Source organism: Scyliorhinus canicula, chromosome 8 (genome assembly GCF_902713615.1).
Source record: "Scyliorhinus canicula chromosome 8, sScyCan1.1, whole genome shotgun sequence".
NCBI lineage: Eukaryota > Metazoa > Chordata > Chondrichthyes > Carcharhiniformes > Scyliorhinidae > Scyliorhinus > Scyliorhinus canicula.
Window position 1 is genome coordinate 47178794 of NC_052153.1, and position 26650 is coordinate 47205443.

Here is a 26650-nt window from a genome sequence, read left to right on the forward strand (position 1 = left end):
TAAATGGATTGGCCAAGCTAAAATTGCCCCTTAGTGTCCAAAGGTTGACAGTTAGGTGGGTTTAGGGCGCAGACGCGCGATGGACCGAATGGCCTCCTTCTGCACTGTTGGGATTTTGTGAATTCCTCGCCTCAGTTGGAGGATGGCTCATTTCAGAGCTGGAAGGGGAGTTAGCTGGTAGCTTGTCACTGGGTCCCGCTGTCGGACTGTGAGCAGCCGCGGGGCGGCTGATGAATATTCCCCCCTCCGCTCCCGCATCAGTGGAAGAGTCCGGACTAACAGACGTTCGGCGCATCGACCAATGAGATGAAAGCGGCGGAATTTGAACAGCGGGGAGGAGACGGGCAGGAGAGCGCGTGAGAGCGGCGGAAAGACTGCGGGGGGAGAGAGCGGGACAGGGACAGACTCGGGCAGCGGCAGAGACACTGGCGGGGCCCGCAGCAGCCGAGGTACCGGGAGTCCGAGCCTCCGCCGCCCTGGTGTGAGAGTGTTTGACGGCAGCCGGCTGCAGTCTTGGGCGAGGATGTCGGAGGAGGGCGCGGTGCAAGTGTGTGTCCGGGTGAGGCCACTCAACGACAGGTAGGGAACGCTTGGTCGATCCGTGTTGCTTATAAGTAACTCAAATGAATATTTGAAGGTGGGGGACAGCCGAGGAGATCGTTAAAACAAATGCATTAAATGCAAATGGGATCCTCGGCTTTGTTACTAGAGGTCTTGAGTGTAAAGACCAGGAGGTTATGGTAACCGTTACAAATTACTGGTGTACCTCACCGAGAGAACAACGATTTTTCTTTTGTGAAGAATGTCAAGACGTTGGGGAGGATATTCGTTCGTATGTCTGATATCGAGCAACGGCTGGAATTTTGCATCAAGGTGGTCAAGGCAGAATATTACTTGGGGAGTAGTGTGTATTGCTATAATTTGGATGGCATGGGGGCACAGTGGTAGCATTGCTGCCTCACGGTGCCAGGGACCCAGGTTCAATTCTGGCCTCGGGTGACTGTGTGAAGTTTGCACTTTCCCCAGGTCTGTGTGGGTTTCCTCTACCTGCTCTGGTTTCCTCCCACAGTCCAACGATGTGTAGGTTAGGTGGATTGGCTGTGGCAAATTGCCCCTTAGTGTCCAGGGATTTGCAGGTTAGGTTATGGGAACAGGGTGTAGATGACATGGATAAAGTGCCCTTTTGCTGGGTCAGTGCAGACATGATGGGCTGAATGACCTCCTGCAATGTAGGAATTCTATGACCTCTGTATTTGAGTTGGTAATGGGGATAAGAGAATCAGAAATAAGAACAGAAAAAGACTAGAGAGCTTGTTTTGCTATTCACTATGATCATGGCTGATTTTGGGCTTCAACTCTTTCCTGCCTGCTCTCCATATCCATTGACTCCCTAAGAGTCCAAAGATCTGTCTGTCTCAGCTTCAAATATGTTCAGTCACTATAGGAAGGATGTGGAAGCATTGAAATGAAAAATGAAAATCGCTTATTGTCACGAGTAGGCTTCAATGAAGTTACTGTGAAGAGCCCCTAGTCGCCACATCCACCCTGTGGACGTTCAGGGTGGGAGGCTGGTACGGGAATCGAACTGTGCTGCTGGCCTGCTTGGTCTGCTTTAAAAGCCAGTGATTTAGCCCAGTGTGCTAAACCAGCCCCTTGGAAAGGGTGCAAAGGAGATTTACCAGGATGCTGCCTGGTTTGCAGGATAGGTCTTGTGAGGAAAGATTGAGGGAGCTAGGGCTTTTCTCTTTGGAGCGGAGGAGGGTGAGAGGCGACTTAATGGAGGTTTATAAGATGATGAGGGGGATAGATAGAGTGGACGTTCAGAGACTATCTCCTCAGGTCGATGTAGCTGTTACAAGGGGGCATAACTATAAGATTCAGGGTGGGAGTTATAGGAGGGATGTCCGAGGTAGGTTCTTTACTCAGAGAGTGGTTAGGGTGTGGAATGGACTGCCTGCTGTGATAGTGGAGTCGGACACTTTAGGAACTTTCAAACGGTTGTTGGATAGGCACATTGAGCACACCAGAATGACAGGGAGTGGGATAGCTTGATCTTGGTTTTGGACAAGGCTCAGCACAACATTGAGGGCCGAAGGGCCGGTTCTGTTCTGTTCTATGTAATGGCACATCACCATAACCCCCCCAAGCTGACAATTCCAAAGATACAGAACCCTTTGAGTGGAGAAAGTTCTCTTCATCTCCATTCTAAATGATTGGCCACTTACCCTGAGTTTGTCCTCCTGCGTTTTAGATTCTCCACCAAGGGCAAACAACTTTTCTCTATTATAATCTTTATTGTCACAAGTAGGCTTACATAAACACTGCAATGAAGTTACTGTGAAAAGCCCCTGGTCGCCACATTCTGGTGCCTGTTCGGGTGCACCGAGGGTGAATTCACAAATGTCCAATTCACCTAACGGCACGTCTTTCGGGACTTGTGGGAGGAAACCCACGCAAATACTGGGAGAATGTGCAGATTCTGCACAGACAGTGACCCAAGCTGGGAATCTAGCCTGGGACCCATGCTCTGTGAAGCAACAGTGCTAACCACTGCTACCGTGCCTTCAATTCCCTTGCAATAAAAGCCAACATGACATTTGCTTTCCTAATTGCTTGCTGTACCGCGGCATGCTAACTTTTTATGTTACCTGAGCCCAAGCATCAACTTAGTTTCTTGTTTTCCTAAAAAAACTTCTGCTTTTCTATTTTTGTGAGCAAAGTCACTGACCCCACAGCATACTTGTTCTTTTCACTTAACCTGTCAGTGTCATCCTCACAGTTTTCATTCCCATCTGGCTTTGTGAATGCGTTTTGTCTCCGTCACCAATGTGGATTATAAATAGCTGATGCTCCAGCACTGATTGCAACACACCGCTATTTACTGCCTGTCATTTTGGAACAAACGTCATTTATCTCCAACCGTGTTACCTTCCATCAACCAATCCTGTAGCTATGCTAATGTATTATCCCCAACTCCATAGTCCTTATGAAAATGAAATGAAAATCGCTTATTGTCACGAGTAGGCTTCAATGAAGTTACTGTGAAAAGCCCCTAGTCGCCACATTCCGGTGCCTGTCCGGGGAGGCTGGTACGGGAATCGAACCGTGCTGCTGGCCTGCCTTGGTCTGCTTTAAAAGCCAGCGATTTAGCCCAGTGAGCTAAAGCAGCCCCTGATATTAATCGATATTAATATTGTGGGACATGTATTGAATGACTTTTTGAAATCCAAGTATCGTATATCAGCTAGTTCCCAATTATATACCTTGCTAGTAGTATTCTCAAAAACAAACTGTCAAACAGGATTTCCCTTTTTGTAAAACCATGTTAACTCGTTCCAATCAAAACATGTTTTTTTAAATTGCCATCATACACTTACTTTAGTTACCCAAGCAGCATTAGCCAGCTCTCCTCTTGTGTCTATGTACTTGGCTTTGTGATTGGAGTATGTTGTTTTCAAACTTTTTTTTAAATAAACATTTTATTGAGGTATTTTTGGTATTACAACAGCAACAAAATAAACCACGTTCATTAATCTATAAACATAGTGCAAAATCCGTCTCCCTCCCTTACAGGTCCCAACCTTTTATTAACACCGTACCCTAAGGTAAACTACCACCGCCCCCCCCCCCCCCCCCCCCCCCCCCCTTTTCTGCTGACGATTAATTTTCCGCAAAGAAGTCGACGAACGGTTGCCACCTCCGGGCGAGCCCTAACATTGACCCTCTCATGTCGAACTTAATTTTCTCCAAACAGAGAAAACTAGCCAATTCCGATAGCCAGGTCTCCGACTTCGGGGGCTTTAAGTCCCTCCAAGCTAAGAGTATTGGTCGCCGAGCGATCAGGGAAGCAAAGGCCAGAACGTCTGCCTCTTTCTCCTCCTGGATTCCCGGATCCTGCAACACCCTGAAAATCACCACCTCTGGACTCGGTGCCACCCTTGTTTTTAACACCATGCACATGACATCTGCAAACCCCTGCCAAAATCCCCTAAGCAAGGACATGTCCAGAACATATGGACATGGTTCGCTGGTCCTCCCGCACACTTTGCATAGCTGTCTTCCACCCCAAAGCATTTGCTCATCTGGGCCGCTGTCATGTGAGCCCAGTGAATGACCTTGAATTGTATCAGGCTGAGTCTGGCACATGTTGTGGACACATTGACTCTACTCAACGCGTCTGCCCATAGACCATCCTCTATCTCTCCTCCCATTTGTGCTTCAGCTCCTCGGTCTGCGTCTCCTCTGACTCCATAAGTTCCTTGTAAATGTCAGAAATGCTCTCCTCTCCTACCCACCCTCTAGAAACTACCCTGTCCTGAATTCCCCCTTGGTGGCAAGAGCGGGAAATTTGACACCTGTCTCCGTTGGAAGTCCCGCACCTGCAGATACCTGAATTTGATTCCCCATGCCAATCCAAACTACTCCTCCAGCTCCCTCATACTCAAAAAGCTCCCCTCTATAAACATATCCCCATTTTCTCAATCCCTGCTCTCCGCCATATCTGGAACCCCCCCCATCCTTACTTCCCGGGGCAAACCGGTGATTATTAGAGATTGGGGACCAGACCGATGTTCCATCTGCTTCCACATGTCTCCTCCATTGCCCCCAGACTCTCAGGGCCGCGACCATCATGGGGCTGGTGGCGTTCCATGCCGACGGGAACGGCAGAGGCGCTGTTACCAACGCCCCGAGACTGGTGCCCTTGCATGAAGCCGCCTCCATACGCTCCCATGCTGACCCCCCCCAACCCCAACCCACTTACTCTCGGGGTCTTGCCCGCCCAAACAAAGCCAGTGATCACTTTGTTGACCCGTTTAAAAAAGGACCGCGGAATAAAAATGGGGAGACACTGAAATACAAACAGGAATCTCGGGAGGACTGTCATCTTCACCATCTGCACCCTCCCAGCTAATCATCCTTCATTTGGGCTACTAGTTGGGCCAGATTTGATTTATGCAGCCGGTCCCATTCCCGCGCCACATATATGCCTAGATACCTAAAGCTTCCCCCAACAAATCTAAATGGCAGCTCCCCCAATCACCTCTCCTGACCCCTCGCCTGGACAGCAAACATCTCACTTTTCCCCATATTTAGCTTTTACTCTGAAAACCGGCCAAATTCCCCTAGAATCCTCATGATTTCTTCCATCCCCTCTATTGGGTCCGATACATACAGAAGCAGGTCGACTGCATAAAGCGAGTCTTTGGGCTCCACCCCCCCAACTTCCCCGGACCAGCCCTTTGAGGCTCTCCGAGCAATTGCCAGCGGCTCTATAGCCAGCGCAAACAGCAGTGAAGAGAGGGGGCATCCCTGTCTCGTCCCCCGGTGCAGTCTAAAGTAGTCCGATGTTGTCCTATTTGTCCGTATGCTTGCCACAGGAGTCTGATACAGCAACCTGACCCAGTCAATAAAGCCCCGCCCAAATCAGAACTGTCCCAGTACCTCCCACAGATATTCCCATTCTACCCAATCAAAAGCCTTCTCTGCGTCCATTGCGACCACTACCTCCACCTCCCTACCTTCCAGAGGCATCATGATCACGTTTAATAGCCGCCTTGTATTGGCCACCAACTGCCTACCCTTAACAAACCCCGTCTGGTCCTCCCCAATAACGTCTGGTCCTCCCCAATAACGTCTGGAACACAATCCTCAATCCTGGAGGACAAAATTTTGGCCAGCAGTTTGGCGTCCACATTCAACAAGGATATCGGCCTGTAGGACCCACACAGCTCCAGGTTCTTGTCCGCTTCAGGATCAGCAAAATCGTGGCCTGTGACATCGTCGGGGGCACCTCTTTCTCTCCCTTGCCTCATTGAACATCCTCATCAACAATGGTCCCAATATCCCAGAGAACTTTTTATTGAACTCCACTGGGTACCCGTCTGGCTCTGGGGCTTTACCCGACTGCATGGTCTTCAGACTCTCCACTATCTCTTCCAGCCCTTCTACCAGCTCCCCGTCAACCTTTGTGAAACTCAGTCCCCCTAAGAAGTTCCTCATCTCCTCTGGCCCAGGTGGGGGTTCCGACCCACACAGCCTCCTGTAAAACGCCTTATTCACCCCTGTTGAATCCCCAACCAGGTTCCCATCTCCATCCTTTACTTTCCTATCTCCCTGGCTGCCTCCCTCTTTCTAAGTTGCTGTGCAAGCATTCTGCTGGCCTTCTCTCCATGCTCATAGATCGCTCCCCTCGCATTTCTCAGCTGCTCTGTGGTTAACAAGCCAAACTCCGCCTGTAGCCTCCGCCGCTCCCTTAAAAACCCTGCCTCCTGGGTATCCGCATACCTCCTGTTGATCTTTAGTATCTCCTTTACCAGTCGGTCTGTCTCTGCCCTGTCTACCTTCTCCCTGTGGGCCCGTATCGAGATCAGCTCCCCTCTAACCACCACCTTCAATGCTTCCCAGACCACCGCTGCTGAAATTTACCCCGTGTCGTTGACCTGCAGGTAGTTCTGAATACATTTCCTCAGCCGCTCGCACACTCCTTCGTCAGCTAAAAGTCCCACATCTAGCCTCCAGTGCGGGATGTTGTTTTCAAACTTAATGTGCAATTCAATTGTAATATACCTATCTCCCAGTGGATCTTTTACTATGATATTACAAATTTAACCCTGCCTCACTGCACATTATTAAATCTAATCTAGATTATTCCCATTTTGTCACAATGCACTGTTGTCGTCTAGGAAACTCCAAAATGTTCTACAAGTTCTTCTTCCAGGCTATCATTGGCAATTTGATTGGTGTATGTGAAAATTCAAGTCCCCCATAAAACAATCTTTTTTTTTTTCTGTCCAATGGTATACCTATTTAGCAAGCCTGTAAGCTTCGCCCACCAATGTTTTCTGACTCTTGCTAATCTCCACCTATACTGATTCTACTTTGTGACTTTTTCTGAGCCAAGATCCTTTTTCACCAATGTCCTATGCCATCCTTTATCCCCAAGGCTACTGCCCTTGTTTTTCCACTCTGTATGTCGTTTTGAAATATTGTGCACCCTGGATTATCTATTTCTCAACATTGGTCACCTTGAAACTATGTCTTTATAATGACAGTTGGATCAAAACCATTTATCTCTATTCATGTCCCTAGTTTGACTATCTTAGGTTCCATGCATACAGAGTGCCTTCAAATTTGAAACTATTCCCTGTTAAACTCTGTTCCTTCCCATTCCACTCTGCTTGCCTTTATCCATATATACATTCCATTTGCTTCAACTTTTATTTTTTGTATTTCTAAACCTCCTTATAATCAAATCCTTCCGTTAGTCTACAGCCATTGTTCCTTACTCTGACCATATTTGCTGGCGCACTTTTATGTTTGTGCTCTGTCCTTTTGCACTCTGGTTACCATTACCTGTATCTCTACCCTGAACTATTGCCTTGTGCTTTTTCTCATTTGAACCCTTCCCCTCCAATAAGGTGGAAAAGCAACTTGACCTCTGGTTTAGCTCAGTGGGCTAGACAGCTGGTTTGTGATGCAGAACAAAGCCAACAGCGCTGGTTCAATTCCCGTAGCAGCTGAAAATTCTGAATTCTCCCTCTGTGTAACGGAATAGGCGCCGGAATGTGGCAACTACGAGCTTTTCACTAACTTCATTGCAGTGTTAATGTAAGCTTACTTGTGACAATAAAGATTATTATTATTACCTCAACCGTGCTAATCTGGTCACTGTCCATTAGGGTGTTAGTAGGAGTGACCACTGCACAGTCCTTGTGGAAACAAAGTCTTGTGTTCGCATTGAGGATATCCTCAGGTGAGGCATTCTCACTGTGCAAAATGGGATAGAACTATCAACTCAAAACTAGGTGATCAGAGGTGCTGTGGCATCAGCAACAGTAGAATTAAATTCATCAAGATCTGTAACCTCTTGGTTCAGCATATCTCAAACTCTGCCACTGCCATTAAACTGCTGGATCAATCCTGGTTCAATGAAAAAGACAGGAGAGCATACCTGGCGATGCACCAGGCATATCTAAAAATGAGGTGTCAACCCAACATTGGACTTTGCATGCCAAGCAGCTTGTGATAGGCAGAGAAGGTGATCTTGCAAACAATCGATCGGATCAAAGCTGTGCAGGCCTCCAACATCACAGTTCTGCTGGTGAATAAATAAACAACTAACTGAAATAATTAACTTTGTATATGTTTAAATTCTGAATGATGAGAAGCCCAGCGCTCCGGTGGGAAAAAAAGACTGAAGCATTTGCAACTATCTTCAGCTGGAAGTGCCAAGCGGGTGATCTATGTTGGTTTCCACCCGAAGTTCCATTTAAGGTTCTGGTCTGTCGTCATCCTTAGGATGATGTTGGGGAATTTGGTGATGCTGATCCTTTGCAAGTCAAGAGGAAACAGTTGGGCTGTCTTGGAGATTGTCTTGCCTGGTACTTGTGTGGAGTGAATATTGCTTTTCAATTATCAGCCCAAGCCTAAATGTTGTCTAGATCCTGATGTGTGCATGGACTGATTCATTAGCAGAAGAGCTGCAAATGGGACTGAAATCTCTGCCGTTAAGTGAACATCTGCTGGGGCGGTCATTGATGAAGCAGCCCAAACATGGCTGGACCTATGACATTGTGCTAAAGGATTCTGCATCAGTGTCCTGGATTGATATCCAACCACCATGACCATCTTCTTTTACACTCGATGTGACTCATGCCACTGGAGAGTTTCCCCTAATTCCCAGTGAGTTCAACGTTCCAGGCTCTTTGATATAATTTTGTCACTTGCATCTCTGGAATTCAGCTCTTTCATCCATGTTTAGATTAAGGCTGTAATGACATCTAGTGTTGAGTAGCCCTGGCAGAAATGTGCTGCATTCGTTTTTTAAAAATAAAAACATTTTTTGACCTGTCAGTTACAGAAAAGGAGTAAATATAAAGATGGGCTGACGGACGTGCTGTTGAGTTTGTGTAAGAATATGTAAATAATTGGGAAATAGATGATTTGGGACGTGGTTAGAGGCAGTAAGTCACTGGAATGTCATGTGGAACAATTTTATACAACATTTTCACCCCAAGATAACAAAACTATTTTAAACTTACTGTGCATACATTATTTTTTTTCATAGACCAAGGTTTCCAAATCCTTTTGCTTCTGAACTATCCTGTCATATTAAAATGTCAGTCCCCCCACTCCCCCAATATGGCCATGATCATATTGATTGGCGGATCAGGTTCGAAGAGCTGAATGGCCTACTTCTCCTAGTTTCCATGTATCCCTGTTCCTGCAAGTATTTTCTTGTGTATAAAAATATATTTTTGTTTTATTTGCAGCTCTATTACTATCCTCCACTCTTTCCCTGTCTTGGTTGCATTTCTTTATTTTCTCACATTCTGACTGACCAGACGATCTTTTTGCAAGTTATTTCTGATTTTTATTTTGTATGTGCTAAAATATAGAGAAACCAGACACATGGGTGGAACTAAGGAGAAATTAAACGTGAAGAAAATGGACACCTTTCTCATCGTATGTCATCATACTACTAGTGAAAGGAGATGAAGCTTTATGTCACAGCCTCTCATTCCAATTCTCTGCTGTTAGTAGCACAGTGGTTAGTACAGTTGCTTCACAGCTCCAAGGACCCGGATTTGATTCCTGGCTTGGGTCACTCTGTGCAAAGTCTGCACGTTTGCCCGTGCCTGTGTGGGTTTCCTCTGGGTGCTCTGGTCCCAACAGACAGGCTTGTTCGGTGAATTGAACATTCTGTATTCTCCCTCGGTGTACCCGAACAGGTGCCGGAGTGTGGCGGCTAGAGAATTTTCACAGTAACTTCATTGCAGTGTTACTGTAAGCCTACTTGTGACATTAATAAAGATTATTATTATAGTCTGGCAAAGCTTCAGTGGTTTAATCTCCTTCCTCGCGTGTGATGGGGTTTGCTGTAACCAAACAACAACTGCCATCACTGCTTCATACACAAACTGGCTGGCTTTTTATCTATATCTTTGTACTTCAGTTAAAATACATGCAAACACTGGCACACTCCAAATCAGTTCATTGGATGGTATCCCTTAAGTAAAAAGGCATCTTGGCCCCTGCTTTCCCAAAGCTGATTCTGATTGGCATGTCATCCTCTTGCTATTTTTGTAGATTGGTACACATCCTCTTGCTATTTTTGGTGGATCCTTTCAAAACTTTTCCGCAGGCTCTGAGAAGGTTTGCAGACTCCCCGATTCAGAACCTAACTGTGTTTAACCATGAGTTAGATACAATCATTAAATTAGCGGAAACTATTTTACGTTGAAAACAGGAACAGGCCATTTGCCCCTTTGAACCTGCCCAGTCATTCAATAAGATCACGACATATTCCCACTTTCTGCCCATACCCCTTGATGACATTAAAATCTAAAAGAAATCTCTTCTCTTTTTCTTGAATATATTCAGTGACTTGGCCTCCACAGCCTTCTGTGGTAGACCATTCCGCAGGTTCACCACCCACTAAAGTGAAGGAATCTTTCCTAATCTCGGATCTAAACTGTCTAGCCTTTGTCCTGAGACTGTATCCCCGATTCTAAATTTCCCAACCAGGGAAATATCCTCCCTGCATCTAGTCTGTCCAGCCCTGTTAGAATTTTCTCCGTTTCAATCAGATCTCCTCTTGTCCTTCAAAACTCTAATAATAATCTTTAATAATGAATACCGGCTCAGTCGAACCAATCGCTCCTCGTAGGACAGTCCTGCCAACTCTGGTATCAGCCCATGGAACCTCTGCTACACTCCCTTGATGGCAAATATAGCCTCTCTTGGGTAGGGAGACCAAACTGCACGCAATACTCCAGGTGTGGTCTTACCAAGGCCCTGTATAACTGCATTAAGACACCCTTACTCCTGAGCTCAAATCCTCTTTCAATGAAGGACAACATATCATTTGCCTCCCTAATTGCACTTGCCTCTTCACTTACGTTTTATGGATGAAAATACATTTAATTGCCACTGTGTGCAGAAAATGTTCATCTACTTTCCAGCCCATGTTCTGCTGTGATACTTCAGAATAACGTGGAAGCCTGGGAATCAGAAGCCTGAGACATAAACCAGAACACTCTACAGCAAGAAGCAGGCCTACCTGATATGGTGCTTTTGGAACAGGAGAGACATGATTTTCCTTTGTTCTTGTTATGAATGTCAAGTTCAGGATTTTAGTGACGGGAAAAAGCTATATTTATGTCAATCGTTGGTGGCCTTTTCCTTCCCAGTCTTTGTCTCAGACTCAACAGATTTTAGTTGAGTGTCTACTTTGACAAATTTGACAATTAGGAGGTGTAGAACTTAAGTGTTTGTACCAGAGAATGGGAAGCAGATAGAAAATGTTTGAAGTGAAAATGGAGAGAGAACTAGAAAACAGATGTACAGAACAACAAAATTGAAGGCCAATCATTACTGGTTAAAATATGTTCTTGCTATTTATTACAATAAACTCTATGGATAAAGTATTAGTGAGAAATACAGATTAAATTTATGTATCTTAAAATGTAAAAAATGACTGAAGAAATTGTTTCTACCAGAGAGAAATCTTTGCAAGGAGGATCTGCTGATGACCCTCCGATTCATTGGAAAGCGGACAGCCAAACTATTTCCCAGATTTCTGGAACTAGGTCATTCAACTTTGGTAAGTTCTGAGAATTTTAGTTCGACTCCTTTTTTAATAGGTTTAATTGGTAGCAGTTCTATCTTTTTTTGATTGTGTCATCAGTGAATCTAAACACTGAGCCAGTAGTTGTTCCTGACAGGTTTTTCAGAGTGTGTGTTTGTTAACGATTAACTGTGGTTCTATTTTGGAAAAGAGAATAATAGGACAAGTTGGGGCAATTAACCGAAACGGGCACTAAATGGATGAACCAAGGAATGTTGGTATCTCTGTACCTGTGATTGCTATCTCACCAAATCTTGGACACTACTGTGCACAACAGTACCTCTTGCATCCCTGCCTACTTGCTATTTGTTACATCGATTAGGCCTGCTATCAATGAGGCCAGACTAAGCTGACATCCATTGATGAAACTTTTGTAGTGCGATTGAGAGTGACAGCTACATTGTTTGATTCCCCAGTTGGTTGATTTCACTTGAAACACGCTACAGAGCAAGCAGACTTAATTGGTGCTTAGTTGACTATCTTCTGTACTGAATTATTTTGTTTTAGATCGTGTATTCCATGCGAAAGAGACAACAGCAACACTTTACAATGAAGTCGCACACTCTATTGTGCGCTCTATTACCCAAGGCTATAATGGTGAGTATGCTCAATTTTATAATAAGTCAAGGGGGAAAAAAAGTTGACATTCAGCTGGATTCTCTGCCAGTGGGATGCTCTGTTTTGCCGGGAGCCTTGGGATTTCCCGACGGCGTGGGGCTGCCCCACAATGGGAAACCCCATTGACCAGTTGGCGTAACGAAGCATCCCGCTGGCGGGGTGAACCTGAAATGTGGCGCGGCGGGGCAGAGAATCTAGCTCCATCTCTAACTCCATTTTTGTCTAACTAACGGGAGCTACTGAAATATAACCATTTCACTTGATTTAAGGTTCTGGATTAAATATCTTCTGGTATTATAAATTTGACCACAAAGATAGCCATGAGCTTGATGAAAATAAAATGAAAGTTGGCATAGTCCCAAATGACCATAGGCTGCTTTCCTCTTTTGAGGGGGAGAGCTGAGGTGGTTTAACCTGAGGATCACTCTGGTGTGGGGCAAGGCTGAGAAACCAAGGCCTTCATGAATAAACTCAGCCGGTTCAGGAATTGAACCCCCGCTGCTGGCCTGGCTCCGCACCATAAACCAGCTGTCCAACCCATTGAGCTAAATTGGCCCACAGCCATGTGATGGAGTCCAGTTAAAGGGATGTTATTGCATTTATATTAGGATGTTATTATATTTGTATTATAGGCCATATATTTGCCAACAGGGCTTTTACAATTGGTAAAACTTTCAGTAAGTGGGGTAAATGATGAACATTAGCATTTCTACTGAGAGCAACCTGTCATGCAGAGGGCAGTTTTGATGCTCTTCAGTGTTGGGTGTTAAATTGAATTTTTTTGTTTAACAGGCACCATATTTGCATATGGACAAACCTCATCTGGAAAGACTTACACAATGATGGGAAATGCAGTTGCTCCTGGTCTTATTCCTCTGGCAATCCGCAATTTGTTTAGTGTTATTAATGATGTAAGTAACATTTCAGTAACATTAACTATCTGTGAGGATGTTGCAACCTGGAATTATTGTTTGTAGCTTGGAACTGTGGAAATAGAGCCTTTTCTGCTTGTCAGGAGTCTCTTGTGTTTTTTTTAATAAATAATTTTTATTGAAGTTTTTACAAAATATAAACATCATAACTCTATTAACGTACACCCGCGGTAACCCCCCATAAACAATGCCCCCCAGCTGCAAAAGCAACTTCAAACAAAAGGGAAAAAAAAAAGAAAAACATAAACCAATAGACAGAGAAAAGAAAACAAAGGAGAGAGCTAGCACCCTCCACAAACCCATGTGTACAGTTCTCCCTCCCTTACCCCCCCCCCCCCCCCCCCCCCCCCCCCACCCCCCACACCGTTCTGCCAGGAAGTCCAGAAAGGGCTGCCATATCCGAGATTCAGGCCTCCACGCTTGGGGGCCTCGCATCCTTCCACTGGAGCAAGATCCTCCGCCGGGCTACTAGGGACGCAAAGGCCAGGACCCCGGCCTCTATCGCCTCCTGCACTCCCGGCTCCACTGCCACCCCAAAAATTGCGAGTCCCCAGCCTGGCTCGACCCTGGATCCCACCACCCTCGACACCGTCTTTGCTACCCCCTTCCAAAACTCCCCCAACGCTGGGCACACCCAAAACATATGGGCGTGGTTCGCTGGGCTCCCCGAGCACCTAGCACACCTGTCCTCGCCACCGAAAAACCTACTCATCCTTGTCCCAGTCATGTGGGCCCTATGCAGCACCTTGAACTGTATGAGGCTAAGCCTCGCACAGGAAGAGGAGGAATTCACCCTTTCCAGGGCATCCGCCCACGTCTCCTCCTCAATCTCCTCACCCAGCTCCTCTTCCCATTTCCCCTTCAGTTCCTCCACTGAGGCCTCGTCTACCTCCTGCATTACCCGGTATGTGTTTGAAATCCTCCCTCCTCCGACCCACACCCCTGAGAGCACCCTGTCCCGTACCCCACTTGGGGGCAGCAAGGGGAACCCCTCCACCTGCCGCCTGGCAAACGCCCTAACCTGCATGTACCGAAACATGTTCCCCGGGGGAGCCCAAACTTCCCCTCTAACTCCCCCAAGCTCGCGAACCTCCCCTCCACAAACAGGTCCCTCAACCTCCTATCCCCTGCCCTGTGCCAGCCCCGGAATCCGCCATCAATGCTCCCTGGGACGAACCCCCGTATCGGGGCCTCCATTGAGCCCCCCATTTCTCCTCTGTGCCGTCTCCATTGCCCCCAGATTTTGAAGGTAGCCGCCACCACCGGGCTTGTGGTATACCTCGTTGAAGGGAGCGGCAACGGCGCCGTTACTAGTGCTTCCAGGCTCGTGCCCACACAAGACGCCGCCTCCATCCTCTTCTACGCTGCCCCCTCCTCGCCCATTACCCACTTACGCACCATCGCTGCGTTGGCCGCCCAGTAGTACCCACAGAGGTTGGGCAACGCCAGCCCCCCCAATATCCCTGCCTCGTTCCAGGAACACTCTTCGAACCCTTGGAGTCCCATGCGCCCACACAAATCCCGTGATACTGCTGTTGACCCTCCTGAAAAAGGCCTTTGGGATAAAGATGGGGAGGCACTGGAACAAGAACAAAAACCTCGGGAGCACCGTCACCTTGACGGACTGCACCCTCCCCGCCAGTGACCGCGGTAACATATCCCACCTCTTAAACTCCTCCTCCATCTGCTCCACCAACCTTGAGGTTGAGCTTGTGCAGGGCCCCCCAACTCCCAGCCACCTGGACCCCTAGGTACCTGAAGCTCTTCCCTGCCTGCTTCAATGGGAGCCTACCAATCCCCTCCTCTTGATCCCCCGGATGCACCACAAACACCTCGCTCTTGCCCAGGTTCAGCTTATACGCCGAGAAGCCCCCGAATTCCCCAAGGATCCTCATCACCTCCGGCATCCCCCCCCCCCCACCGGGTCCACCACATACAGCAGCAGGTCGTCCGCGTACAGTGACACTCGATGCTCCTCCCCACCCCGCACCATGCCCCTCCAGTTCCCTGACTCCCTCAATGCCATGGCCAGGGGCTCAATTGCCAACGCGAAGAGCAAGGGGGACAGGGGGCACCCCTGTCTCGTCCCCCGATGCAGCCGAAAGTACTCCGACCTCCTCATATTCGTGGCTACACTTGCCATCGGGGCCTCGTAGAGCAGCCTCACCCACCGAATAAACCCCTCCCCAAACCTCTCCAACACCTCCCACAAGTACTCCCACTCCACCCTATCGAAGGCCTTCTCCGCGTCCAACGCCACCACTATCTCCGCCTCCCCTTCCACCGCCGGCATCATAATGACATTGAGGAGTCTTTGCACATTTGTATTCAGCTGCCTTCCCTTCACAAACCCCGTCTGGTCCTCATGTATGACCCCCGGCACACAATCCTCTATTCTAGTGGCCAGGATCTTTGACAGCAGCTTAGCATCGGCGTTCAGCAACGAAGTAGGCCTATATGACCCACACTGCAGAGGGTCCTTGTCCCGCTTCAGGATCAAGGAAATCAGCGCCCGTGACATAGTTGGGGGCAAAGCCCCCCCTTCCCATGCCTCGTTAAAGGTCCGGACCAACAGGGGTAAAAATACTTTTTATAGAATTCCGCCGGAAACCCGTCCGGCCTTGGCGCCTTCCCCGACTGCATGCTCCCTATCCCTTTGACCACCACCTCCAGCTCGATCGGCGCCCCTAGTCCCTCCACCCGCTCCTCTTCCACCCTTGGGAATCGCAACCTGTCCAGGAAGCGCCCCATTCCACCCTCCTCCACCGGGGGCTCAGACTGGTACAGTTCCCCATAAAAGTCCCTGAAGACCCCACCTCAACCCCCCTCCGCACCACCTTCCCTGCGCTATCCCTCACTCCCCCAATCTCCCTGGCCGCGTCTCGCTTCCGGAGCTGGTGCGCCAGCATCCTGCTCGCCTTCTCCCCGTGTTCATACACCGCCCCCTGTGCTTTCCTCCACTGGGCTGCCGCCTTTCTGGCCGTCAGTAGGTCAAATCTGGCCTGTAGGCTACGCCTCTCCCCCAGCAATCCGTCCTCCGGGGCCTCCGCATATCTCCTATCCACCTGCACCATCTCCCCTATCAGTCTTTCCCTTTCCCTCTGCTCCCCCCTCTCCCTATGGGTTCGGATGGAGATCAATTCCCCCCATATCACCGCCTTCAATGCCTCCCAGACCGTCCCCACCCGAACCTCCCCGTTATCAATGGCCTCGAGGTAACTCTCAGTACACCCCCGGACCCTCCTGGCCACCTCCTCCTCTGCCAGCAGCCCCACCTCCATGCGCCAGAGCGGACGTTGGTCCCTCTCTTCCCCCAGCCCGAGGTCCATCCAGTGCGGGGCATGATCCGAAATGGCAATGGCGGAGTATTCCACTTCCTCCACCCTCGACACCAGCCCCCTGCTCAGGACAAAAAAGTCAATCCTCGAGTAGGCCTTATGTACGTGGGAGAAAAACGAGTATTCCCTGGCCCTTGGCCTCGCAAACCTCCAAGGGTCCACACCCCCCCATCTGGTCCATAAATCACCGCAACACCTTCGCCGCCGCCGACCTCCTACCCGTCCGGGACTTGGATCGATCCAATGGGGGATCCAGTACTGTGTTAAAGTCTCCCCCCCCCCCCCCCCCCCATGATCAGGCCCCCCCCACCTCCAGGTCCGGAATGCGGCCCAGCATACGCCGCATGAACCCCGCATCGTCCCAATTTGGGGCATAAACATTCACCAACACTACCCGCTCCCCCTGCAGCTTGCCACTCACCATCGCGTACCTCCCGCCACTGTCAGCCACCACCTTCAACGCCTCAAACGACACCTTCTTCCCCACCAGGATCGCCACCCCCTTACTCTTCTCGTCCAGCCCTGAGTGGAATACCTGGCCCACCCACCCCTTTCTCAGCCGGACCTGGTCCACCACTCTCGGGTGTGTCTCCTGGAGCATGGCCACATCCGCCTTCAGTCCCTTCAGGTGCGCAACTACTCTGGCCCTTTTGACCGGCCCATTCAGCCCCCTCACATTCCAGGTTATCAGCCGGATCCGAGGGCTCCCTGCCGATTAGCCATACCCCACCCCTTGCCCACCCCCGGCCAGCGTCCCACGCTCTGCCAATTTCCCACGGCGGCACCTCCCCCCTTCCAGCACCCCCTGCGTCCTCCAGCTCCTTCCTGACCGTTTCAGCAGCAACCCGGTAACCCCCCCCCCCCCCCCCAAAGGCTAGGACCCCTCCTAGCCGCGCCCCCCCCTCTACAGCACTCCCGTGAGCCAGCTATCTTCTGCTGACCCCGGTGGCTCCCGCCCTACTTTCGGCTCCTCCCAACGTGGGACTGCCCCTCCTCCATAGTGCCCATCAACCAGTCCACCCTCCCCCGCTAGTCTCTTGTGTTGACCATTCATCAGAAACCTTTTATATTTTGTATTTCATTATACGTTATGTATTATACCTGGGAAATTGGTTTGCCTGAAATAATTACTTCCTAATTCTCAAATGTTTAGATTTCATCTTGTTTCTCCATCTTTTTCATTCTGAACCATCTTTGATCAACATTATCAACCCTATCCATCCATTAGGTTACATGGAAATTACTTGTGTCGGTAAAAATGTTCACCACGCTCATGTATATCAATAAATGAAGCGATCATCTTGTGTAGGTCATTGATAGAAACATCCTTGGATTATTATGGGAAACTTGTCTTTAAAGCAAACTGTTTTGAAGGCAATCAGAACAAAAACAAGCATGCTTTGAATCTAGTGTGAGTCAATGCTAACCATTGTGATATCACTATGAAATAATATGCCAATGAGTAAGTAAGCAGGATGTAAACACAATAACATGGTGGTTAGCACTGTTGCTTCACAGCGGCAGGGACCCAGGTTCGATTCCCGGCTTGGGTCACTGCGGAGTCTGCACGTTCTCCTTGTGTCTGCATGGGTTTCCTCTGGGGTGCTCCAGTTTCCTCTCGCCAGTCCTGAAAGATGTGCTTGTTCGGTGAATTAGACATTCTGAATTCTCCTGCTGTGTACCCTAACAGGTGCTGTAGTGTGGCGACTAGAGGATTTTCACAGTAACTTCATTGCAGTGTTAATGTAAGCCTACTTGTGACGAATAAAGATTATTATTAAACGATGTAACCAGACTTGTTCAGAGGACCTTTTTAGTTGCGCAAGAAACATGCGGTGTGAAGGACTTGCAACTGTATATCCCTTTTTTAACAGTAGCTGTTGAATCTTTATACTAAATCTGTCTGCTGTGCAGGCCTGTAACTATCTTTCAAATAACCAAACCTGTGTTTAGTTTATCAGTCCTGTGTGAGATTGGTAAGTTTGCGTAACGCAAACATAGAAATACAAACTGGTGAGCAGCAGTGGTTCCTCTTAAACAAAATCAAGATTTGAGGATTACAGGAAAAGCTATAGACAAGATTTTGTGCTGTATAAAGGCTGTGTATGCATCGAAGACACGGGGAGGTAGAGCCCTTCTACATGCAGTGTTCTACATGGTTCCATCAATGACCTGATTTGTGGGGTAGTGGATCATTGATGAATCTGGCAGTCAATTTTGAATCGGACAGTGCAAGCTCCAGGGCCATTGTCACATCCTTGGGTGCCATTGCAATGCAAAAGCAAAACAAATATACCAAGCACCTGCAATGCTAAATCTCCCCATGGAGTAGAGAAACTACAAATTGCCTACACAAACAGTATTCGTAATAGACAGGGAACTTCAAGAAGGTGACCAATAATTTCCCCAGCATGAATTGGAAGGCTGCAGATGTCCTGTCCTAACTGAAGGATGGAGCTAGGCCTTTTACATTTATCCATCACCGAACTGGGTAAACAAGTGGTGAAAATAAAGATAACCACTGCAAATGAGGGATTACACATTCATCACTTTACACCTGTGAGGAAGCCCAGAAGGATCCTGATAAGCCGTGGAACATGCTGGAAGATCAGCTTTGTGTAAAGGTGAACGTTAGAATACATTGTTTAGAGCTGATGACTTGCAGACCACAGGAACAAGAATTAGTTAATCAGTTCGGCAGCAGGTGTTGTATTAAGGACAAGAAGTAGGACTGTGATAAGAGCTGCCTGAACAAATAATGGAGCTGGTTATGACGTCAATGCTAATTGAAGCATTTCAAACCGATCTCTTGAAGGAAAAGAAAGGTCCTATATTGATAGCCTGTTACTAGATAGCAGAAAATATGAAGCCGTTGTAGCTGGACAGCAACACTGCAAACTTTAAGGCACAAGTACCAGTACTGATGCAGTAGCCAGGACACAGCAAGCAACTGCAAAGATCTTTGTAAATTATGCAGTGTAGAAGGACATTGGGTTTCTGTATGTAGGAAATCTGTTTCGGGAGCTGAGAGCACAGTAAGATACAACCAAACAAGTAAGTGCAGCGACTGGCAGAAACAACAGAGCATGTCAGAAATTTTTATCGGTTGGAAACTTTTATTGCTCAGGACACCACATGTTCTGAGAAAAGTGACAAACCACTCCCTCACAATCAATGTGGGAGCAAGCATAATGATCCTGCTAGTCAGAATCTTGAAGCACAAGAATCTGGATCAGTGGAAGTCAAATGATCCAACCTACAATAGACCCACTAACTGCGTGCAATGGGTCACCCATTCAGTGTGCAATGAGCCTAGATCCTTTTGAGGTAACAACACTGAACAGAGATACTAAGAAGGAACAGAAGCCAGTGAAGGGAATTGTACAACTATCTAGCAGTCAAACTGTCTAGAACGTATCCAAAAATGCACCTGGGTGTTTTCATAGTGGTTTTCCACAATTTGAATCAGTACCTGCGATGATCCAGAACACCTAAGTGATGAGTTTAGATTTCAGGAAGGTTATACCATGAAATCTGGAAAGTTTGTTAAACCACCTATTCTTTATATGAACTCTTATGTTCTTAAATCAAGCTCTTGATTTACCCGTTGTGTAAATTTTCACAACTATCCAAATGTGTGTGTTGTGTGTATATATATATATTTTCACGTTTATCGTATGCAATGTTATCTTGGGGATGTTATGATACCACTTTGAGAGAGAATATGTTAGAGTAAATAGCCAGAATGCAAACATTGTTCAGAGGAGCTTTCAGTTTACCTACCAGCAGGGCAGCACGGTGGCACAGTGTCGCTGAGGACCCAGGTTCGATCCCGGCCCACGGTAACTGTGTGGAGTTTGCACATTCTCCCCGAATCTGCGTGGGCCTCACCCCCACGACCAAAAGATGTGCAGGTTAGGTGGATTGACCGTGCTAAATTGCCCCTTAATTGGAAAAAATAATTTTGTATTTTAATGTAAAAGAAATACAAAGCCAAAGTTCAGAGTGGACGGGGGCAAACCCCCAATCCAGCTCCCTGCCTGCTTCAAAAATCAGCCCTAATTAAGTCTAACCCATGGTCCCCATAAGAGACCCACAAGATCCAGGCATTACACATTACCTCGCGCTCAATCTTAGCCAAAAGGTCGAGAAGCAACCCAGCGAACAATTATTGGGGGTTTGAGGTGAAAGTGGTTCCCCACAAGAGCCACTAAGAGCAGCAAAAGACACAGTATCCGGTGTGTCCGGGAGGGTCAAACCTCTTTATAATGCTGTCGGTTCGTCCACCACAAGCCAAGAGCAGACTACCGTTTGCTGTTCACCTCCAATGATTGCATTTATCCCCCAAAAAAATTGCAAAGTGCTAGAGTACTGGCCCCAATCATCCGTACCTGACTCAATTGGCTCCGGCTTGCCAATGTGACATTTTCCACCGGCAGGTTGGAGGGCACCTGAGGCCTAAAGTAAGTGGTCAAGGTACACCGCAAGCTATGCCAATGGCAGCTCCACTTAACCCTCGTAGCCAGTATAGTATCCGCACAGACGAAACACATCTGGAGCTGCCAGCTGGATACAACAATACTCTTTTGGATAGTGGGACTAGCTAAACCACTCTTGCAAAGAGCTGATACTGAGTCAACAGGCTGAATAATTACATAGAACATAGAACAGTACAGCACAGAACAGGCCCTTCGGCCCTCGATCACCCCACTTAAATGATCACCCCACTTAAACCCACGTAACCCGTATACCCGTAACCCAACAATCCCCCCCATTAACCTTACACTACGGGCAATTTAGCATGGCCAATCCACCTAACCCGCACATCTTTGGACTGTGGGAGGAAACTGGAGCACCCGGAGGAAACCCACGCACACAGGGGGAGGACGTGCAGACTCCACACAGACAGTGACCCAGCCGGGAATCGAACCTGGGACCCTGGAGCTGTGAAGCATTGATGCTAACCGCCATGCTACCGTGAGGCACCATTTACGGTGCTGTAAAAATTCCACGATGCCAAAACGCCCAGCATGTCGCTCAACATCTGCAGAGGAAATATGCAACATGATGTTTCTGAAGGAATATATTTGATTTGGTAGTCTGGGGTACCTTGAACAACTTGATAATAAGTTGCTTTATAAATATTAATTTGCTTCTCTATTTTGTTTTGGCTCTCATGTAATTGAAGGATTGCAATTTTCTTTTTCTGCTGTCTTAATTTTTTTTTTTCTACCCAGACACTAAACAGAGAATTTTTATTGCGGGCTTCTTACGTGGAAATTTATAATGAGTCTGTATCTGATTTGCTTGCTGACTCAAAAAGAAGACCGTTGGAAGTTAGAGAAGATGTGAACGTAAGTGCGTGAGTTTGTAAATCCTTCTAAATTATAGATATATCTTGTTTTTAATCCAGTGGGAATTCCTCCTCCTATGAAGGCTTTGTAAAGTAATTAGCAAATACTTTCTGGTTTCATTTCTTTTTCTTCTCTGTAGGTTGTTTGTAGATTGCATTCTCTGGCCGATGATAGGTCTTTGGGGGTGCTTGCGACCCAACAGTTTGAGAGTGAAACTCCTCCATTTAGTTTGATTCTGAGAACAGATTTGATCATTTTACAGTCCTGAAATTTATTCTCACACAGCATCCCAAGAGAAATGCCAGCAATAAAATCATTTACTTTGTTAACATCTTTAAAAATTTTATTTTCACTTATTTTCCAGCGAACAGTTTATGTCGCCGGTCTGACTGAAGAGTTGGCTGTAACCTATGAGGACGTAATGAAGTTAGTCCGGAAAGGAGAAAGTAAGATCAAAGCCCTGATTACTCTTTTGCAACATTACATTTCAATTGTGTGATCTGCTTGGGTTAGTTGGTTGTACTTTCATCCAAGTTAAAACATCATTCAGGAAGTAAGCACACTGTTCCATTTTGCACCGCAGTTCAGGACTGCAGGAGTACTACATTGCTGTCTTTCAAAGGATAAAATGCAACCATGTCTATTTAGGTGAAGTCAAAAGATTCCTATGAGCTCGTCTCTCTTCCTAATCAATATCCCGGTTGATCACTGCCATCAAAAAACATGTTGTTTTATTTACTGTTGGTGTCTTTCAAGTTAACTGCTATTTCTCAATATAACAAGTGACTGTACTTCAAAAATAATACCTTTTAATACAAAGCGTTTGGGAAGTTTTGAGAATTTAATATGACATAAATTTTCAGTTTATTTTGTGGAAATGGGAATATTTTGCTCCCTTCATGGCATCGCAAAGGGGATTTGCAATAAATTAAATGCTGTTCTGAAGTGCAGTCACTTTTTAATAATATTAGTGTCACAAGTAGGCTTACATTAACACTGCACTGAAGTTATTTTTTATTTAGGAAAGATAGCAGCTAATTTGCACAAACCAGTGATAATGGTAGCTATATTTTTAGGTGTTTGTAAGATAAACATTGGCTAGGTCACAGGTGAATTTCTCAGTTTCCCTTCAAATATTTTTGAGACTGAATAATGCCATGGGTTATTTTGCATTACCTGATTAGATAGGGTCTCATTCTAATATCCTATCTGAAAGGTAGCACTTCTTGAGTGCAGTGCTGCCCCAGTGCTGCACTGATATTGTCAGTCTGGATTTTGTGTTCATGTCTCTCGAGTGGAATGAATGTCAACTGGCATCAAGTTTGGTAGGAAAGAAAGCAGTATTTGTAACTTTAAAAAAAAAAAATTTTTTTTTTTTTTTTTAAAAGAGTACCCAATTATTTCTTTGCCAATTAAAGGGGCAATTTAGCGTGGCCAATCTGCCTAACCTGCATATCTTTGGGTTGTGGGGATGAAACCCACGCAGACACAAGGAGAATGTGCAAACTCCACACGGACAGTGACCCAGGGCCGGGATTCCAACCTGGGTCCTTGGCGTCGTAGGCAGCAATGCTAACCACTGTGCCATGTGCCGCCCCAGTATCTGTAACTTTGATATCTAGTCCGTATCTGTCTATATCAGTTTTATGAAGTCATATATTGTGGTGCCAGAATTTCTGCAATGAAACAACTCTGGTTAGGATTTCAGTCATTATTCATGTAACAGCATAGCTTTAACTCCTGTCAAGAGTGTTTGCAAAACTTGCCATGCAGTCAGAGCAGTTCGTGTTGGGAATTGCATGTATAACAAATAATTTTCCATCTTGTGGATTGATACTTTCCAAACTCACTCCTTTTTGTTTTCTGTGCACCAGATTTTGAACGCATTCCAAAATTTGTTTAGGGGCAAAATCTGAGAGGTCCCTGAGTATGTTTGTTCCAACATTTCATAATTTACTTTATATGCTGTATCTTCAGTCTACCTGTTGTCGTCATCATCATCAAGCATGTCTTGGAACCTTGTGAAATAAAAACTAACGAGGGTCACTATTTTCACTCCTGGATTGTGTCTTCATATGCAGTTTATCCCAGTACGTGCAACAACTTGTAACCCAATGAGTTTTGTTAGTTTATATAAAGCTTCAAATGGGCTTTGGTCTATAAAATTGAACTGATCTCAGTTGGCCAGTGAGTTGTCAGTCTCTAACTTTAAAAAAAAAACAAAACAATTTTATTGAGATATTTTTGGTTTTACAACAAAATAAACAATGTACATGAGTCTATAAACATAGTGCAAAAAGCCTGCTCCCCCACCCCCCTGCTGACGGTTAATTTTCTGCAAAGTCGATGAACGGTTGCCACCTATGGGCGAACCCTAACAGTGACTCACTCAAGACGAACTTCGAAAGCTGGCCATGTCCGATAGCCAGGCCTCCGAATTCGGAGACTTTAAAGTCCCTCCAAGCTACTAATATCCGTCTCCAGGCTACCAGGGAAGCAAAGGCCAGAACATCTGCCTCTCTCCTTCTGGATTCCTGGATCTTCCTACACCCTGAAAATTGCCACCTCTGGACTCGGTGCAATCCTTGTTTTTAACACCGTGGACATGACATCTGCAAAGCCCTGCCAGAATCCCCTGCACGTGGACATGGTTTGCTGTCCCCCCTGCACACCTTGCGCATCTATTTTCTACCCAAAGAACCTGCTCATTTGGGCCACTGTCATGTGAGTCCGGTGCACAACCTTAAACTGTATCAGGCTGATCCTGGTGCATGTTGTGGACGCGTTGACTCTACTCAACATATCCGCCCAGAGACGGTCCTCTCTGTCCTCCTAACTCCTCTTCCCATTTGCGCTTCAGCTCCTCAGTCTGCGTGTCCTCTAACCCCATGAGTTCCTTTATAGATGTCAGAGACCTTCCCTTCTCCCACCCACACTCTGGAAGCTACCCTATCCTGCATCCCCCTTAGTGGTAGGAGCGGGAAGGTTGAGACCTGTCTACGTAGGAAGTCCCTTCCTACGCAGGTACCTGAATTCATTTCCCCTCGCCAATCCAAATTATTCCTCCAGCTCCCTCAAGCTAGGAAAGTTCCCCTCTATGAGCATACTCCTCATCCTCTCAATTCCTGACCTCTGCCATCTCCAAACCCCGCCCCCCCCCCCCCCCCCCCCCCCCCGCCCCCCCCCCCCCCCCCCGTCCATCCTTCCCAGGGAAAACCAGTGATTATTACAAATTGGAGACCAGACCGATGCTCCTTCCGCTCCCACATGCTTCCTCCATTGCCCCCAGACTCTTCGGGCCACCATAGCAACAGGGCCGGTGGACTTCTGTGCTGACAGGAACGGCAGAGGTGCTGTTATCAACGCCCCCAATCTGGTGCCCTTGCATGAGGCCGCATCCATATGCTCCCATACTGACCCACTGCCCCCCCCTCAGGCTCTCAGTGCAATTGCCAACGGCTCAATAGCTAATGCGAACAACAGTGGGGAGAGGTGACTTGTCCCCGGATGTAGCCTAAAATAGTCCGATGTCCTGTTCGTCCGTACGCTCACCACAGGAGCTTGATACAGCAGCCTGACCCAGTCAATAAACCCCTGCCCAAATAAAAATCGTCCCAGTACCTCCCACAGATATTCCCATTCTACTCTATCAAGCCTTCTCTGCGCTCATTGCGACCACTACCTCCACCTCCCTACCTTCCGGGGGCATCATGATCGCATTTAGAAACCTTCTTACATTGGCTGCCAACTGCCTTCCCTTAAGGAACCCCGTCTGGTCCTCCCCAATGAAGTCCGGAACACATTTTGGCCAGCAGTTTGGCGTCTACATTCAATAGGGATAGAGGCCTGTAGGACCCACAGAGCTCCAGATCCTTGTCCCACTTCAGGATCAGTGAGATTGTGCCTGTGACATCATCGGGGGGGAAGCACCCCTCTCTCCCTAGCTTCATTGAATGTCCTCATTAACAGCGGGCCCAATAACCCAGAGAACTTTTTTATAGAACTTCACTGGGTACCCATCCAGCCCTGGGGCTTTACCTGACTGCATGGCCTTCAGCCCCATGGCTATCTCTTTGTTCCTGATTGGGGCCCCCAGCCCTTCTACCAGCTCCCTGTCCACTTTCGGGAAATGCAGCCCCCTTAGGAAGTGGCTCATACCCTCCGGCCCCGGTTTGGGTTCCGACCTGTACAGCCTACTATAAAACTCCTTATTCACCCCTGCTGAGTCTCCCACCAGGTTCCCGTCTCCATCCTTTACCTTCCTTATCTCCCTGGCTGCCTCCCTCTTTCTAAGCTGCTGTGCAAACATTCTGCTGGCCTTCTCTCCATGCTCATAAATCGCCCCCTCGCCTTTCTCAGCTGCTCTAACTGTAAACTCCAAACTCCGCCTGTAGCCTCTGCCATTCCCTTAAAAGTCCTGCTTCTGGGGTCTCCGCATACCTCCTATTGACCTGTAGTATCTCCTTTACAAGTCGGTCCGTCTCTGCCCTGTCTAGCCTCTCCCTGTGGGCCCGTATCAAGATCAGCTCCCTTGAAATCACTGCCTTCAATGCCTCCCAGACCACCGCTGCCGAAATTTCCCCAGTATCGTTGACTTCCAGGTAGTTCTGAATACATTTCTTCAGCCACCTGGACACATCTTAGTCTTTTTTTATGAATAATTTTTATTCAAAATTTTTCACATATTTTCAACAACAAACAAACCCCCCCTTACAAAAATAAGAGAAACAGCAAAAAATGCATAAATAAACAGAGTATAGCTATATCTCACATGCCACC

General features: G+C 47.2%; 1 protein-coding gene across 7 annotated transcripts in view; it reads left to right on the top strand.

Annotated features, from left to right (window-relative positions):
* The first annotated feature begins 326 nt into the window (after positions 1–326).
* Positions 327–26650, top strand: part of cenpe (centromere protein E) — a 187293-nt gene continuing 160969 nt past the window's right edge. For 6 of the 7 annotated variants that reach the window (XM_038804475.1, XM_038804476.1, XM_038804481.1 and 3 more), the window contains exons 1-6: positions 327–579; positions 11502–11605; positions 12137–12226; positions 13040–13158; positions 21755–21871; positions 22236–22317. In XM_038804475.1, coding sequence (XP_038660403.1) covers positions 524–579; positions 11502–11605; positions 12137–12226; positions 13040–13158; positions 21755–21871; positions 22236–22317 — 568 coding nt within the window. In that variant the 5' untranslated portion in view covers positions 327–523. Of the gene's footprint in view, positions 580–11501; positions 11606–12136; positions 12227–13039; positions 13159–21754; positions 21872–22235; positions 22318–26650 lie in introns of those variants that run through there. The other variant, XM_038804480.1, reaches the window with a different exon arrangement.